Source organism: Aquarana catesbeiana, linkage group LG06 (genome assembly GCF_042186555.1).
Source record: "Aquarana catesbeiana isolate 2022-GZ linkage group LG06, ASM4218655v1, whole genome shotgun sequence".
NCBI classification, from domain to species: Eukaryota; Metazoa; Chordata; class Amphibia; order Anura; family Ranidae; genus Aquarana; species Aquarana catesbeiana.
In genome coordinates, this window is record NC_133329.1 from 336,670,908 (window position 1) to 336,686,150 (window position 15,243).

Here is a 15,243-nt window from a genome sequence, read left to right on the forward strand (position 1 = left end):
TATAATGGAGTGAAACAAGAATAGAAAATAATAGAATAGAAAATAAAGGAATAGAATAGAAAATAAAAGAATAGAGTAAAACAGAACAGAATAGAATAGAATAAAATAGAAAATAAAATAAAGGATTAGAATAGAATAGAATAAAAAATAGAATAAAATAGACTATAACCATCTTCTGAAAATTGCATTTCAAATAGAATAAAATTGAATTTGAATACAATAGAAAAGAATAAAATACAAAAATAGGATAGAAAAGAAAAGAATATAATAAAAAATAGAATAGAATAAAATAGACTATAACCATATTCTGAAATTTAAATTTAAAATAGAATAAATTCGAATTATAATATAATAGAAAAAAATAGAATAGATTATAAAAGAATAGAATTCAAAAAACAATAGAATAGAATAGAAAGAATATAACCATTTCCCAAAATTCAAATATAATTAATTTGAATTTGAATAGAATATAAAATAATAGAACAGAATAGAAAATAACAGAATAGAATTGACTAGAATATATAAAAAAAAATAGAATAGAAAAAAACAATAGAATAGAATAGAAAGACTATAACCATCTTCCGAAATTCAAATTTTGAATAAAATAAATTTGAATTTGAATAGAAAAGAATAGAATAGAAAAAAATAGAAAAGAATAGAATAGAAAATTTCTAACAATATAACCGTGTACCAGAATTCAAATTTTTGATTAGAATAAATTCGAATTCAAATAGAATAGAAAATTTCTAGAATATTCTCCAACAATCTAGAACAAGGGGGGGGGGGGCACCAGAATGCTGCCTGGAAGAGTCATCCAGTCCTAACCTCTAAAAACCCTGACCCAGATTCCATGGCTCAGGTTTAGCCCTGGGTCAGACTATAGTTTACCTGCACTACTGCTAGTAGCACCTTAGAGGGTGCTACAAAAGCAATAGAAAGCCTCCATATACACAATCCTTCACCCACAGTTGATCCAGGGGAAGAAATCCAAAAACAAATAAAGCGTGATCTAATTTGCTCCAATGGGGGAAAAAAATCCTTACTGATCCCCAAAGAGGCAATCAGATATTTCCTGGATCAACTACTCCTGGTATCATTACCTATAAATGTTAGTATCCAGTTATATTTTGTGCATTTAGGAATGTATTCAGCTCTTTTTAAAACAGCTCTACTGGGCTGGATAGAAATAGTTCTTCAGGAAGTCTATTCCACAATTTTACAGCTAGAAGCCTTTTAGTGTGTGAAGGTTACATTTCTTTTCCTTAATGCTTAAAAAGTTTTCCCACTCGTTTTATGTAATGACCTGAAAGTAAATAAAAATGCAGTATCATAAAATTGTGCAAAAGTTACCATAAGCATAAATGGATTGGATTGACACCAATAATACCACAGTTGTATATTTAACATATATACACTATATTACCAAAAGTATTGGGTTACCTACCTTTACACGCACATGAGCTTTAATGGCATCCCAGTACGTAGGGTTCAATATAGAGTTGGTCCACCCTTTGCAGCTATAATAGCTCCAACTCCTCTGGGAAGGCTGTCCGCAAGGTTTAGGAGTGTGTCTATGGGAATGTTTGACCATTTTTCCAGAAGCACATTTGTGAGGTCAGGCACTGATGTTGGATGAGAAGGCCTGGCTCGCAGTCTCGGCTCTAATTCATCCCAAAAGTGTTCTATCGGGTTGAGGTGCAGGCCAGTGAAGTTTCTCCACCCAAAACTCGCTCATCCATGTCTCTATGGACCTTGCTTTGTGCACTGGTCCAAATAATTTGGTGATGGGGGATTATGGTGTGGGGTTGTTTTTCAGGGGTTGGGCTTGGCCCCCGTAGTTCCGGTGAAGGGAACTCTTAAGGCGTCAGCATACCAAGACATTTTGGACAATTTCATGCTCCCAACTTTGTGGGAACAGTTTGGGGATGGCCCCTTCCTGTTCCAACATGACTGCGCACCAGTGCACAAAGCAAGGTCCATAAAGACATGGGTGAGCGAGTTTGGGGTGAAGGAACTTGACTGACCTGTACAGAGTCCTGACCTCAACCTGACAGAACACCTTTGGGATGAATTAGAGCGAAGACTGCGAGTCAGGCCTTCTCGTCCACATCAGTGCCTGACCTCACAAATGCGCTTCTGGAAGAATGGTCAAACATTCCCATAGACACACTCCTAAACCTTGTGGACAGTCTTCCCAGAAGAGTTGAAGATGTTATTGCTGCAAAGGGTGGGCCAACTCAATATTGAACCCTACGGACTAAGACTGGGATGCCAATAAAATTCATGTGCGTGTAAATGCAGGTGTCTCAATATTTTTGGTAATATATAGTGTAGTTCACAAACATTTACCATATATTGTACCTCATGGACCTCATGGAGTGTTTATAACACTCAGTGAAACACACTTTTATTTCGCAAATTGCAAATTTGTTTTGATTGCAAGAATTAGTTATGTGTTTTGCAAATCGTATCTACTTCCTCAGACTACAGTAAATATGCCTATTGTCACATATCTGCAGTTTTGTTGCAGATATGTCATCTCTATTGCCAAAAGCCAGCAGTCATGTTGGTACACTTAGTTCCATAGCTTTAACTAAGGTTCTGTAAGTAAGGTTCTGCTGTTACTTGTTATCCCACAAGACATGTGGTTTATCCACCTACTGTTGATTCAATGAGCTACATGCCCAGACCATCCAGACTATCTACATTTTTACTTAAGCTGGACCCATTTTCTTAGGCATTACTTGAAAAACAGCTATTGTTCCTAGTGCCAGGTCCCCCCCTAGTCACTAGTGTTTCCTAGTATAGTAGTGCAGCCAACGTGTATGTGTATATGAGTGTATGTATGTGTATATGTATGTATATTGTAAGTTTATGTATGTTTGTATGTATATTACTTTACTGAACCCGAATCCGTTATAATCAGATCTGGAAGTTTGCCCCTGTCCCTCCCCTCCGCAGCTTTCTGGGACACATCACAGGTCCCAGGAGACTGCGGCGCATTTCAGTTTTCAGTTTTCATTTCAGTTTTCCCTAGTCAAGATGGCGGCGCCAGCACCCAATAGCTGATTGAAGAATCGAGTCAGATGAGGACACCGCTGGATGCCTGGACAGGTAAGTACCCTAATGTTAAAAGATTTTGATGACAGATATACATTCCCGAACCCAAATCTTAGCAATCCTAGCTCTGGGATCAAGCCTTAACATCACTTCCCTTATGCCCGGTACGCACGATTAGATTATCGGACGAATGATCGTCCGTTTTTTTTTGCATGCTAATCTCACGTCAAATCTGATGAGTTTATCAGTCACGAAAATTCCCGTACGACAGCATAAAAGTTCAGAAGTGATGTCATGTGTTGTAATACATTTGTATTGTATTTTCGAACAACAGGTGTACTGATTAAACGAAAATCGTACAATCTGGCATCGTACGAAAAAAATTTCCGTGCATGTCCGATAGAATAATATCGGATGAACTGTCCCGATCGGCTCTTGAAAGCTCTGTACTAACATTCTGATTATTGTACGATCGTTTTGAATGCGGCATTTTTCGTACGATTTTCGGATCGTGTGTACGGGGCATTAGTGTCTATCACCAACATGGCTCCGTAGAGATACAGATGCATGCCCTAGATGTGATAGGGGTCCAGAAGACTTCACAGATACTGGCGAGATATTGTAACCATAATATCTTCTACCTACTAGGTATTTTCAAACCAAAACTTATTATGTATGATTACTCCAGTATATCTGAGAAGGCTGTGACCCAAGTCATTAGACTACTTTAGATAGCATGTAAGCTAATTGCACAAACATGGTTGTGTCCCCCCCACCTCCATGATGCCAAGGAAAAACTTGTTTATTAGCACATAAACTGCTTCTGTAAATTTGAAAAAAATATGGAATGCCTGGCTAGCGGTACCTGGCCTAGCTCCATTTCATCTTATTGAAGATAGTTTATTCTCCTCCTTATGATTCAAAGAATTGTGTCCATTGAAGTTCTACTGTTAAAAAACGTAGGTTGATATGTTCTAATCTTCGTAATGTAATTAAGACAGATGCAGGTCAAATTGTGCATTTTTACTTAAAGGCCCCTTTCACACTGGAGCGGTTTTCAGGCGGTATTGCGCTAAAAATACCGCCTGAAAACCGCCCCTAAACAGCCTCCGCTGTTTGTTCAGTGTGAAAGCCCAAGGGCTTTCACACTGAAGCGGTGCGCTCGCAGGACGGTAAAAAAAGTCCTTCGAGCCGCTTCTTTGGAGCGGGGAAGGAGCGGTGTATTCACCGCTCCTAAACCGCTCCTGCCCATTGAAATCAATGGGACAGCGCGGCTATACCGCGGTAATACCGCGGCTATAGCCGCGCTGTACGAGCAGATTTAACCCTTTTTCGGCCGCCAGCCGGGGTTAAAACCAAACCGCTAGCGGCCAAATACCGCTGCAAGAACGACGGTACAGCAGCGCTAAAAATAGCGCTGTTGTACCGCCGACGCCCCCACCGCCCCAGTGTGAAAGGGGCCTTAGTTTTTTTTTTTGTTTTATTGTATGTAATCATGCTCATTAAGAGCCCTTGCACACTGGGGCGGTTTGCAGGCGCTATTGCGCTAATAATAGCGCCTGCAAACCGACCTGAAAGTGCCGCTGCTGTGTATCCAGTGTGAAAGCCCCGAGGGCTTTCACACTGGAGCGTTGCGCTGGCAGGACGGTAAAAAAAGTCCTGCCAGCAGCATCTTCGGAGCGGTGAAGGAGCGGAGTGTTTACCACTCCTTTACCGCTCCTGCCCATTGAAATCAATGGGACGGTGCGGCTATACCGCCGGCAAAGCGCCTCTGCAGAGGCGCTTTGCGGTGGTATTTAACCCTTTCTCGGCCGCTAGCGGGTGGTAAAACCGCCCCGCTATCGGCCGCATACCGACGGTAAAACGCCGCTAATAATAGCGGCGTTTTACCGCCGACGCCGCCCCCGCTATAAGTGTATAGTTGTTTGTAGAATAACTGAACATACCAGTTATCAATACAAGAAATTTTTGTGCCTGTAAAAACACTGTCTGACAATAGCTGCTGGGACAAATGGTTATCCGTATGTTTACTAGATATTTACTCCTTATCTGTCATTTGTATTAATGTCACTGTATGGCCATTAATGCTGGTTTTTGTATGTTTTTTTATCATGCACAGGTTTTGCGTTTGTATGAGAAAAAAAAAATTGAAAAGCCTAATAAAAACTGATTTAAAAAAAATTCTTGCAAAGATCACACAGAGAGCATTGTGTTTTTCATAACAAAACGTTATGCTTTAAGCTGGCCACACACGAGTAAGGTTTGGCTTAGATTTGATCTGTTAGATGGGCAAAATCAACCAATAACTATATAGTGCCAGTTCCTGATCTGGTCAGATATTCTAGACACAAAGCATAAACCATTGTAATATCGAGACGTGATCTTCTCTACACTCTGACTTGTGACTCCCAGTGATGTCTACATTTCTTGGAATTATTGAAGAGCCTTTCTTCGAATATGCAACACTGTGACATTTCAATTCCATTAACAAGCACTCTCTCTTTGACACAGCTTCAGAGTTCACTGGCATGCAATATGTAATGAAGCATTGATTTTCATAGATGATATGCTGTTTTCATTTGTAAGAAAAAGGTTCCTAACTACTCTTAACATAATAAATCTTCATTATTCTGACTTTTTATTTATCTATGGGAGGCTTGGTAATTGCCTTCACTTAGAAGAGATGCCAGGCCTTAATACAAATTGAACAATGGCAAAACTTGGGCATATCACGTCCATCTTACCTTTTTATGAATTAATAAAAGTCTGCCCATCAGTGATTGGCATTTATTGTTGTTTTTTGTGTACTGATGGAGTTTATGCTCTCTGGAAGAGTCTAATATGAAGGTCTATTGGTATAAATTGGAATCCAATTGATTTAGAATTCACATAAACATACGCATTACTTCACTACTTTCACCTAGCTGTATTCAGGACAGCCAATCATAATATGTGAGTTCGAAACTGATGCTCAGGGGGTCTAATGATCTGAGAACTCTAGAGGTGAAAGCTCCTTACTTGACAACCTGGTTCAGCCCCTAGACCCACTAACCGGCCAGATTTTAGGTATTACCTTGGGGAGATGCAGACTAGAATACTGCAATCACTGAGCAGCAAATTATATCACCTGTGATGTATTTCAGTTATCTTGCAAACCTGGCCTGTTAGTGGGTCCTGAGGACAGGAGTTGAGAACCACTGCCCTCCTAGACTATAGAATCTAAAGCTAGCCATAGATGATTCTTTTTTTTTTTTTTTTATTAGTCAACCATCTGATAAAAAAAAAAAAAAAAAAAAAAAAAGATTCTCCCATCCAATCATTTGAGGTGGATGAAGGAAACCTCCCTGCTGCGCCATTGTATTCTGACAGCGGGATTCCTTTCCTGCATGTTCTGATAGAATGTAAAAACTTGTGTCACTGGCGCAAAAAAAATTATATATATAAAATAAATAATATATATTAATAAATTATAATTTGATCTGCTGCAGTTAAATTGTCTTATACCATAGGTTTGAAAAAATAGAGCAACTGCGCTGATCCAAACATTTACTGGTGTAATGTTACCACTAATATGGTGTGTAAACCCTATAAAGCACCTCACGGGTGTATATGCCCTGTAGTCCAACCTTACTATAAAATGCTATGTGACAATAAAGTGCCAAATATTAGAAAATTGTGCAAACTATCACTCCTTAGGACGTAAATAAAATTCCCAAAGACCACTTATAAAGTGCAATGTGACAATAAGGTGCCAAATATCAAAAAATGCATAAGTATATAATATTCCCAGAGTCCATTTCCATTTGTCATATATATTCTCAAATTTGTATGCGTGTTTTATGCTGGATCTTTTCACCAATTCACGTGCCACCACCACCTTCTAAAATGGGCACTCACCAGAGCCTAGAGTTTTGCCTTTGGTTCATCTGGGATAACCACTCCACTGTCCTGGCTTTGCTCCAGCTAGTTCACCGCTAGGTACTCCTCATTTCTCCATGTCAGTAATGGTATCCCATAAAAATTAAATATCCATCCATGCTCAACATGTATGTTTCTCTATCCCGGCGTGCATTCCAAGCCTCGATTTGGTACAGGTCCATGAACAGGAAGTGATATCCGTAATTACCCAGAAGCCTCTACGCATTTCGCATACACACATGCATCATCAGGAAGGTTCCTGATGATGCAAGTGTGTATGCGAAACGTGTAGAGGCTTCTGGGTAATTATGGACGTCACTTCCTGTTCACGGAGCCGTACCAAATCGAGGCTTGGAACGCACGCCGGGATAGAGAAACAGAGCAGCATGACAGATTCCTAAAACAAATAGCTGGACAGACTCAGTGCCGGTCTCTAGGCACTACAAAGTGTGAATTTACATTTTATACATAGTGAATACTTACTTTTTAGTCAAGATAAATAAATATTTTATGCATACATGTTGCGCAATGATGGATATTTCATTTTTATGGGATAACATTACTGACATGGAGAAATGCGGAGTACCTAGCGGTAAACTAGCTGGAGCAAAGCCAGGACAGTGGAGTGTTTATCCCAGATGAACCAAAGGCAAAACTCTAGGCTCTGGTGAGTGCCCATTTTAGAAGGTGGTGGTGGTATATAAATTGGTGAAAAGATCCAGCATAAAGCACGCATGAAAATTTGAAAATATATATGACAAATGGAAATGGACTCTGGGAATATTATATACTTATGCATTTTTTGATATTTGACACCTTATTGTCAAGTTGCACTTTATAAGTGGTCTTTCGGAATATAATTTACGTCCTAAGGAGTGATAGGAACAATTTTCTAATTATTGGCACTTTATTGTCACGTAGCACTTTATAGTAAGGTTGGTTTACAGGGCATACTGTAAACACCGTGAGGCACTTTATAGGGTTTACACACTGTATTAGTTGTAGCATTACACCAGTAAATGTTTGGATCAGCACAGTTACTCTCTTTTTTCAAATGTTCTGATAGAACACAAATTTTCCAACTGCCCCATTGGAAAGAAGATGATCACGGGCGGCACAGTGGTCTAGTGGGTAGCACTCTCGCCTAGAAGTAAGAAGGGTCGCTGGTTCGAATCCCAACCACAACACTACCTGCCTGGAGTTTGCATGTTCTCCCTGTGCCTGCGTGGGTTTCCTCCGGGTACTCCGGTTTCCTCCCACACTCCAAAGACATGCTGGTAGGTTAATTGGATCCTGTCTAAATTGTCCCTAGTATGTATGAATGTGAGTTAGGGACCTTAGATTGTAAGCTCCTTGAGGGTAGGGACTGATGTGAATGTACAATGAATATGTAAAGCGCTGCGTAAATTGACAGCGCTATATAAGTACCTGAAATAAATAAATAAATAAAATCACTAGGTCAGCTCCTCTTGAACAAGAACAACCATAGATGGATCGAAATTCAACCAGATCCCTGCGCAATTTCAATCCATTTATGGCCAGCTTTACAGTTCATGTTTTAGACTACTTTCACACTGGGGAGAACGTCGGCGGTAAAGTGGCGCTATTTTTAGCGCCGCTTTACCATCGTTTTAGCAGTGATATTCGGGCTACTAGCGGGGGCAATTTTAACCCCTGCTAGTGGTCAAAAAAGGGTTAAAACCACCCGTAAAGCGATGCCACAGCGGCGGTTTGGTGGCACTGCCCCATTGTTTTCAATGGGCAGGGACGCTTTAGGAGCTTTAGGTTGCACCGCTTTCACACTGGAGAGACAGGAGAGGCTCTTTAAAAGGCGCTATTTTTAGCGCTGTAGTGCCTGTAAAGCACCTCAGTGTAAAAGTAGCCTTAGGAGCAGATCTCCCTCAAAAAATACCTTAACCCAGTCACTAAAATCCTATATAAGCTTTAACATGTTGGTGTAATTTCAACAGTTTTGAATCTGTCTAATAATTTGTACGCTTTTTTTTCTCCAATGTATCTATTGTCTATGGTTGTCACGTAGGCTGAACGTCAAACATGTCTGCTTCGTTCATCTCAACTACATGGTAGATTGATGGGATTGGAAGTATACACAATGAAGATTAAGATGTTTCTATGCTCCTGATTTGGGCTACAAACACATCTTCCTCTCTTCATTTTCAATGCATGGGGGCTGGGGGAATTAGTAGATTTGTCAAGCGCTTGACAAAAGAGCACGCACTGCAAACATCTCCCCAGTGCACACGCTCTGAAACGCACCGCGATAACATCTGTGACACCATCCCGCCACATGCTGTGTTCCAGCCCTCTCCTGTGATCCACCAGCTGCGTTCCAGACCTCGTTCTGGATCCCACCTGAGCGCCGAGAGACTCCTGCTGGCCAGGACGCCGGCCCCACACAGATCAACAGGACGAGATCACTGCTGACAGCTGAGACGGAGATCGTGCGGTTTCACTGGACTCTACTGTGCCTGTTTAAAGATACTACAATGTGAGTTTTTTAATACGTTTTGTCTATTAAACATAACAGTCTTACTTAAAGGAGCCTATTTCCTGTTTTCTATTCACATGTTTGGAGTGTGCTTCAACTCCCCCTGCAAGGCTGCCCTGATACTACAGTCTCCTCACACAGAGCTAGAGAGCTCAAAGGACTCTTGTATAGACTCATGTTGCATTTTATATACTACAGCCTGCGCCACTATCCACTGTATTTTTTTACAGAAAAATTAAGCTGCAGGATACTTAAAGCAGACTTCCAGTCATTTTTTCAACTTTCCATCTATTAAATCTTCTGCCCTTGTTGTTTTAACTTTGGATAGTAAAACATTTTGTTTCTGCCAGTAAATACCTTATACAGTCCACTTCCTGTTTCTTGTCTGGTAAAAAGCCTAGGCTTATGACATCATGCACAGATTTCTCTCTCACTCTCGTGAGAGTTTGCCAGGAAGGGAGGAGGGGATGAGTCATAAGAGGACCAATGAGCCTTACCTGTAGTTACTGTAAATATCCCTGAAATGTGCACCGTTTAGGAGATATTCACATTGGCTCTAGCCAATGACATCACTGCTTATGCACAGTATTCTCTGCATTCAGGGCATGCTAAGCGTGCCCTGAGTGCAGAGAGTGCCATGCCATGATTGTTACTCCTGTGTGCATGTGCAGGGGTTATGTCATTGTGGCTCGGTCATTCAAGCAGCCGCAGAGTGCCAACCCAGAGGAAAAACCAGGTGAAGATGGAAGTGCTGGCAGCGGTGACAGCTCGGCGCTGGAGGGCATTGTTTAAAATATAAAAATGCATGTGCTAGTATGTGGTGCACGTGGGCCCAAACTGGATGGTTCCTGGATGGAAACTGACCCAATGTTAGATGGGGACCCATACTGTTACTTATTTACCTTACAATATTGGCATAAAGTGGAGACCACGTTATAGCTTATATGGAAGCCTAACAAGATACAGATAGAATGCAGTACTTTTGTATAGATTGTAATTGAAGCTTAAAGTCGCTCTAAACTAAAATTCTATTCAAGTATGTATTCTTAACTCAAAAAGTACCTTCTATTGTGCTTAGCGTCCTTCAAATCTCCAAATTCCTTTTTTTGCTGCTATTATCTGTCTTCCTATTGGAGGGTGGCTTTGCTTATTGTTCAGAGTCCCACTGTATATAGGAACTTAGCCACCCGCTCTTGCTCGCTCCCAAGATGGTTTAAGGACTATGGTCGCCTATATACAATTTGTGTTGTGCACAAAGCAGTGCACATGACTGCAACTAATGTGAACTACTTGTTCCAAACAAATGGAAATGAGGGGGATGTGGAAGCTCAAGGAGAACGTTACAAGAAAACATAGTAATAAAAGATTTATGAAAAACAGATTACAGGGCTATTAATTACTGGATGTAAATGGATTATTTTTGGAGAATAAGGATATTGTTTACCTTCACTGGTTTTGATTTGGTTGGGAGAAATGCACAATTGCTAAGTAGTTAGCACTTCTGCCTAGCAGCACTAGGATAGTCAGTTCAAATCCCAACCACGGCACTACCTGCATGGAGTTTTCATGTTCTCTCTATGCCTGCGTGGGTTTCCTCCCACACTCCAAAGACATGCTGTAGGTTAATTGGCTCGTGTCTAAATTGTCCCTAGTATGTATGAATGTGAGCTAGGAAACTTTTGATTGTAAGCTCCTTGAGGGCAGGAATTGATGTGAATGTATAATATAGGCACTATATTGTCAAAAGTATTGGGACGGCTGCCTGTACACTCACATGAACTTTAATGGTATCCCAGTCTTAGTCCGTAGGGTTCAATATTGAGTTGCCCCCCCTTTGCATCTATCCCAGCTTCAACTCTTCTGGGAAGGCTATCCACAAGGTTTAGGATTGTGTATTTGGAAATGTTTCACCATTCTTCCAGAAGCGCATTTGTGAGGTCAGGCATTGATGTTGGACGAGAAGGCTTAGCTTGCAGTCTCCACTGTAATTCATCCCAAAGGTGTCCCAAAACTTTTGACTGTATAGTTTATGTATAAAGTGCTGCATAAACTGACAATGCTATATAAGTACCATAAATAAAATATTTAGTAGATTTCAAACACATGCACAGTTATGTCATTGCCACTACTGAATACTGTCCTGTGTTTGCATTCTGTAAATACTGAAAACTAACCCCAGATAATTGTAAACTTCTGAGACAGTATGTTATAGCAAGAAAGCAAAATTATATATATATATATAGATATCTATAGATAACTATATCTATAGATATCTATATATATCTATCTATATATATATAGATATCTATATATATCCTGAAGGTCTCCAGCTGTTGTGGAAATACATTCAACTGCTTGTTTCCTTTCTCTCACTCTCTAGGTATAGTGATCTGCTTTTGCGTTGCCGGGAACTTGACTCCTGGACTCAAGATCTCTGTCTCCCAAGTGTTGTCTGGATATCAGGCTTCTTCAACCCCCAGTCCTTCCTCACAGGTAGGGAGCACATCACAACTCATTAGTAATTTACTGCTACAGTAATTTTTATAATTACTGCCAGGAGGCCTCATTAAATTTGATCTAATGAATAAATATTGTATTTTTCAACATGATTACTAGAACAGCTTAAACTGTGCGCCATAAACAATTATTTCCCTACACGTTTATCATACTTGAATGCAAGTTTGCCGTTTTAGAATATATTTATCAAGTGATGGATACATATTTTATTGTACTCCAGGATATTAGATATGACAATTAAGGGGATGGAACAGAGCTGAACTTCTGTAATAATGAAATTTTATGCACAAGTGGTTTTGTTTTTAAGACAAATAAAATACTGAATTTCATTTTTAACAAAATCTACTTTAAAAGAACAACTGCATAAAATTGTAAAAATCTAATTTTTTTCCAAAATATACCTTCAGTAAAAGTGTAAAAAAGGCATATTGCTAGACAAATACAAGAGTATTTTCTATATACAATATATTGTACTAAAAACAATACTGACATTACATTTTAGTGAGTTTCACGTGAAAGCTTTAAAATAAAATGTGACTGATGAATGGCAATGAATAAAGGAAAAGGTAAAAGGCTGGGTGAAGAGAATAGGAAGTTTTTATTAAAGCTGAAGTTCAGACAAATATAAAACATGCATTCTCTAATCAACACATTTATTCAATGCAAAACTGAAATAAACATTCTACTGGTGTAAGGTCCTGCGTGACCTACTTCTACTGCCAAGTTGCAGGTACTTTTGTAATTTTTTTTTATGTTTTTATTTTATGAAGACTGCTGATGTTTTTATTATGCACCTCTTTGAAAACTCTCAATAAAACTACTGGTAGTTGAAGAACATGAATTTCACTTTATGATAGTTTTATGATAGCTCTGCTCACACCTGAGCGATTTTCTGCTTGAAGCTTGTAGCTCTAAAACGCTAAACAAGCCAGATCCCATTAATTTCAACAGCCCTTGGTCACATCTGAGCATTCTGTTGCCTAAAGCAAATGCCTGAAGCAGATTACAAGCATTTTTGGTCCTATAGACTTCAATGAATATGCCTGACTTGAGCGTTTTACAAGCATTATCTGCTCAATTAGCAGCTCTACATGCCTAATTTCCTCTCCCTCTCCTCCCCTAGTGCTTTCTATTGGTTAAAAAAAAAAGAAAAAAAAAAAAAAACACCTGAAGCTGTAAAACGCTTCTAATACACTTCTAAAAAGCTTTGAAAAAGCTTGTACCTTTTTTTTTTTTTTCTAAATTACAGCCCCCCTATGTACCAATATACCATTAACGTACTTCCTTTGCAGAAATAAAAATAAACTTTCTATTTTTATCACATACTCCTTACCTCAGTGTCCAGCTGACTGTATAAAAAAACTTCTCCAATACATCTGGACAGACCTTACGGCATGACACAGAAAGGAGTATACCCTTCATTTGCCCTCCCCCATTCCAGCAGATCACTGCCAGCCCTCATCAGGTGCAAGTTTTTCCAATGCAATCAGTGAATATCGTTCTTACTAAATACACAGCCATAGATTGTTTATTTGGCAGAGTGTTCAGGAGCTGAGCAATCAGATAACAACCTATGTGGATAGAGCTGTAATATTGAAAACAAGAGAAGTATGTCCTAGGTCCTGTAAAACTGACCATACACTATACAATCTGATTGTACAACCTCCTTTAGATCTACCGTCAACTGTGTAGTGCAAAGACCTGCCTAATTGGATACAGAGTGATTGGATAGATGCATGTCCTCCTATAATATAGTTTGGTAAATGACACAAACACAGAAGCAAACACATTTTGCCATGTGAAAAACAGATCGAGAAATGCAGCAAAACGCACAGTAAAAAACATGCAACCCGCAACACGCTACAATGTCCCATGAACTACTATGCCACCTGTAGCGCAGTCCATTGAAATCAACAAGCTGTCCTATGCATGTCATGGGAAAAAACAAGCCAAAAACGTGAGCTCCCACTATGCTCAGTGTGAATGGAGCCTGAAAGTGAAATGCAGAAACGCTCTAAAAATGCACCAAAAAGAACTGTAAAATATGCATCACTCTAAAAAAAAAGTTCTTGAGCTTCTTTGGGGCGATTGTTGCGCGTAGAGCAGCCCATTTAAGTGAATGGGCTGCCCTATGTGTGACAAGCAAAAGTGCTCAAAAACACCCAAAAAAAGCCACATGCAGGAATGTGAGGTCCCTCTATGCAGAGATGTGAACGGGGCTTGACAGCTGACTGCCTCTATCCACTCTCGCCTATGTACTTGTATAAAGCTGCCCATACACTACACAATCTGATTGTACAATTTCCTTTAGATCTACCTTCAACTATGTAGTGCAGGGGCCTTGTCAGGAAAGGTTCCCTCCGCTGGTAATATCTATCATTTGGCATGCAGTACTGAGGTCCACCAGTAGGTGTTTCCTGGCAGTTTGGAACTGTCAGGAGAGCCTTTCCCTGCTGGTATTATGTGATCTTTGGGCCGCAGTTCTGGCATCCACCAGCGGGTGGTTCCTGGCAGTGTGGGGCCGACACTACCTCTTGCAATCAGGCATCACATGAGTTTAATTGAGATGTGTATAAATACCCGGCAAGTGCACACACACTTTGCCTTGGTATTACCGTTGTGCCCTGACCTGCAGTCTGTTTATCTGTTATCCTGATCCTGGACCTGAACCCTGATTCCTGTATCCTGAACCTGTTTGTATCTGTTCCTGTATCCCTGGATCCTTGCTTTGCAGCCTGATTCCTTCCATCTTGTTCCCTGTCTGTTTACTCCTGGCCCCCCATCTGCTGATCTTCTGTTTATGACCCTGGCCTGGCTTGACTACGATTCTGGTACTCCCTTTTGCTATATATACTGGTTGGTTTATTATCACTGTTTGGTTGTTCAGTTTGTTCACTCTGTTTGTATTGGTGGTGTGTTCACATTTATATGCATTTACTTTAATAAACTTATTTACTTTCACCTATTTATGTCTGGTTCACTCTGTCGCAGTCACACTGTTCTGGTCACATCTGGTTTATTGATCAGAATCCCAAAACTTTACCTCTCAGATGTGTACAGATAGAGATAGTGGCGCTAATATAAATTGTGTAAAATAACGAGTCAGAGCAGCATGATGCCTATGACCCTCTAATTATACATAAAACTAATAATAATAGTGTCATGAAAAAAATTATTGTTATCATGAAAAAAAAAAATTTCAACACCCAGTGAAAAGTGTCACTATAGATAATAAATTA

The 15,243-nt window shown here is 39.8% G+C and overlaps 1 protein-coding gene across 1 annotated transcript in view; it reads left to right on the plus strand.

The window, feature by feature from the left end:
- LOC141148076 (dynein axonemal heavy chain 11-like) overlaps nucleotides 1-15,243 on the plus strand; it is a 1,034,097-nt gene that overhangs the window by 995,683 nt on the left and 23,171 nt on the right. The window contains exon 85 of the mRNA XM_073635228.1: nucleotides 11,868-11,980. Coding sequence (XP_073491329.1) covers nucleotides 11,868-11,980 — 113 coding nt within the window. The remainder of the gene's footprint in view (nucleotides 1-11,867; nucleotides 11,981-15,243) is intronic.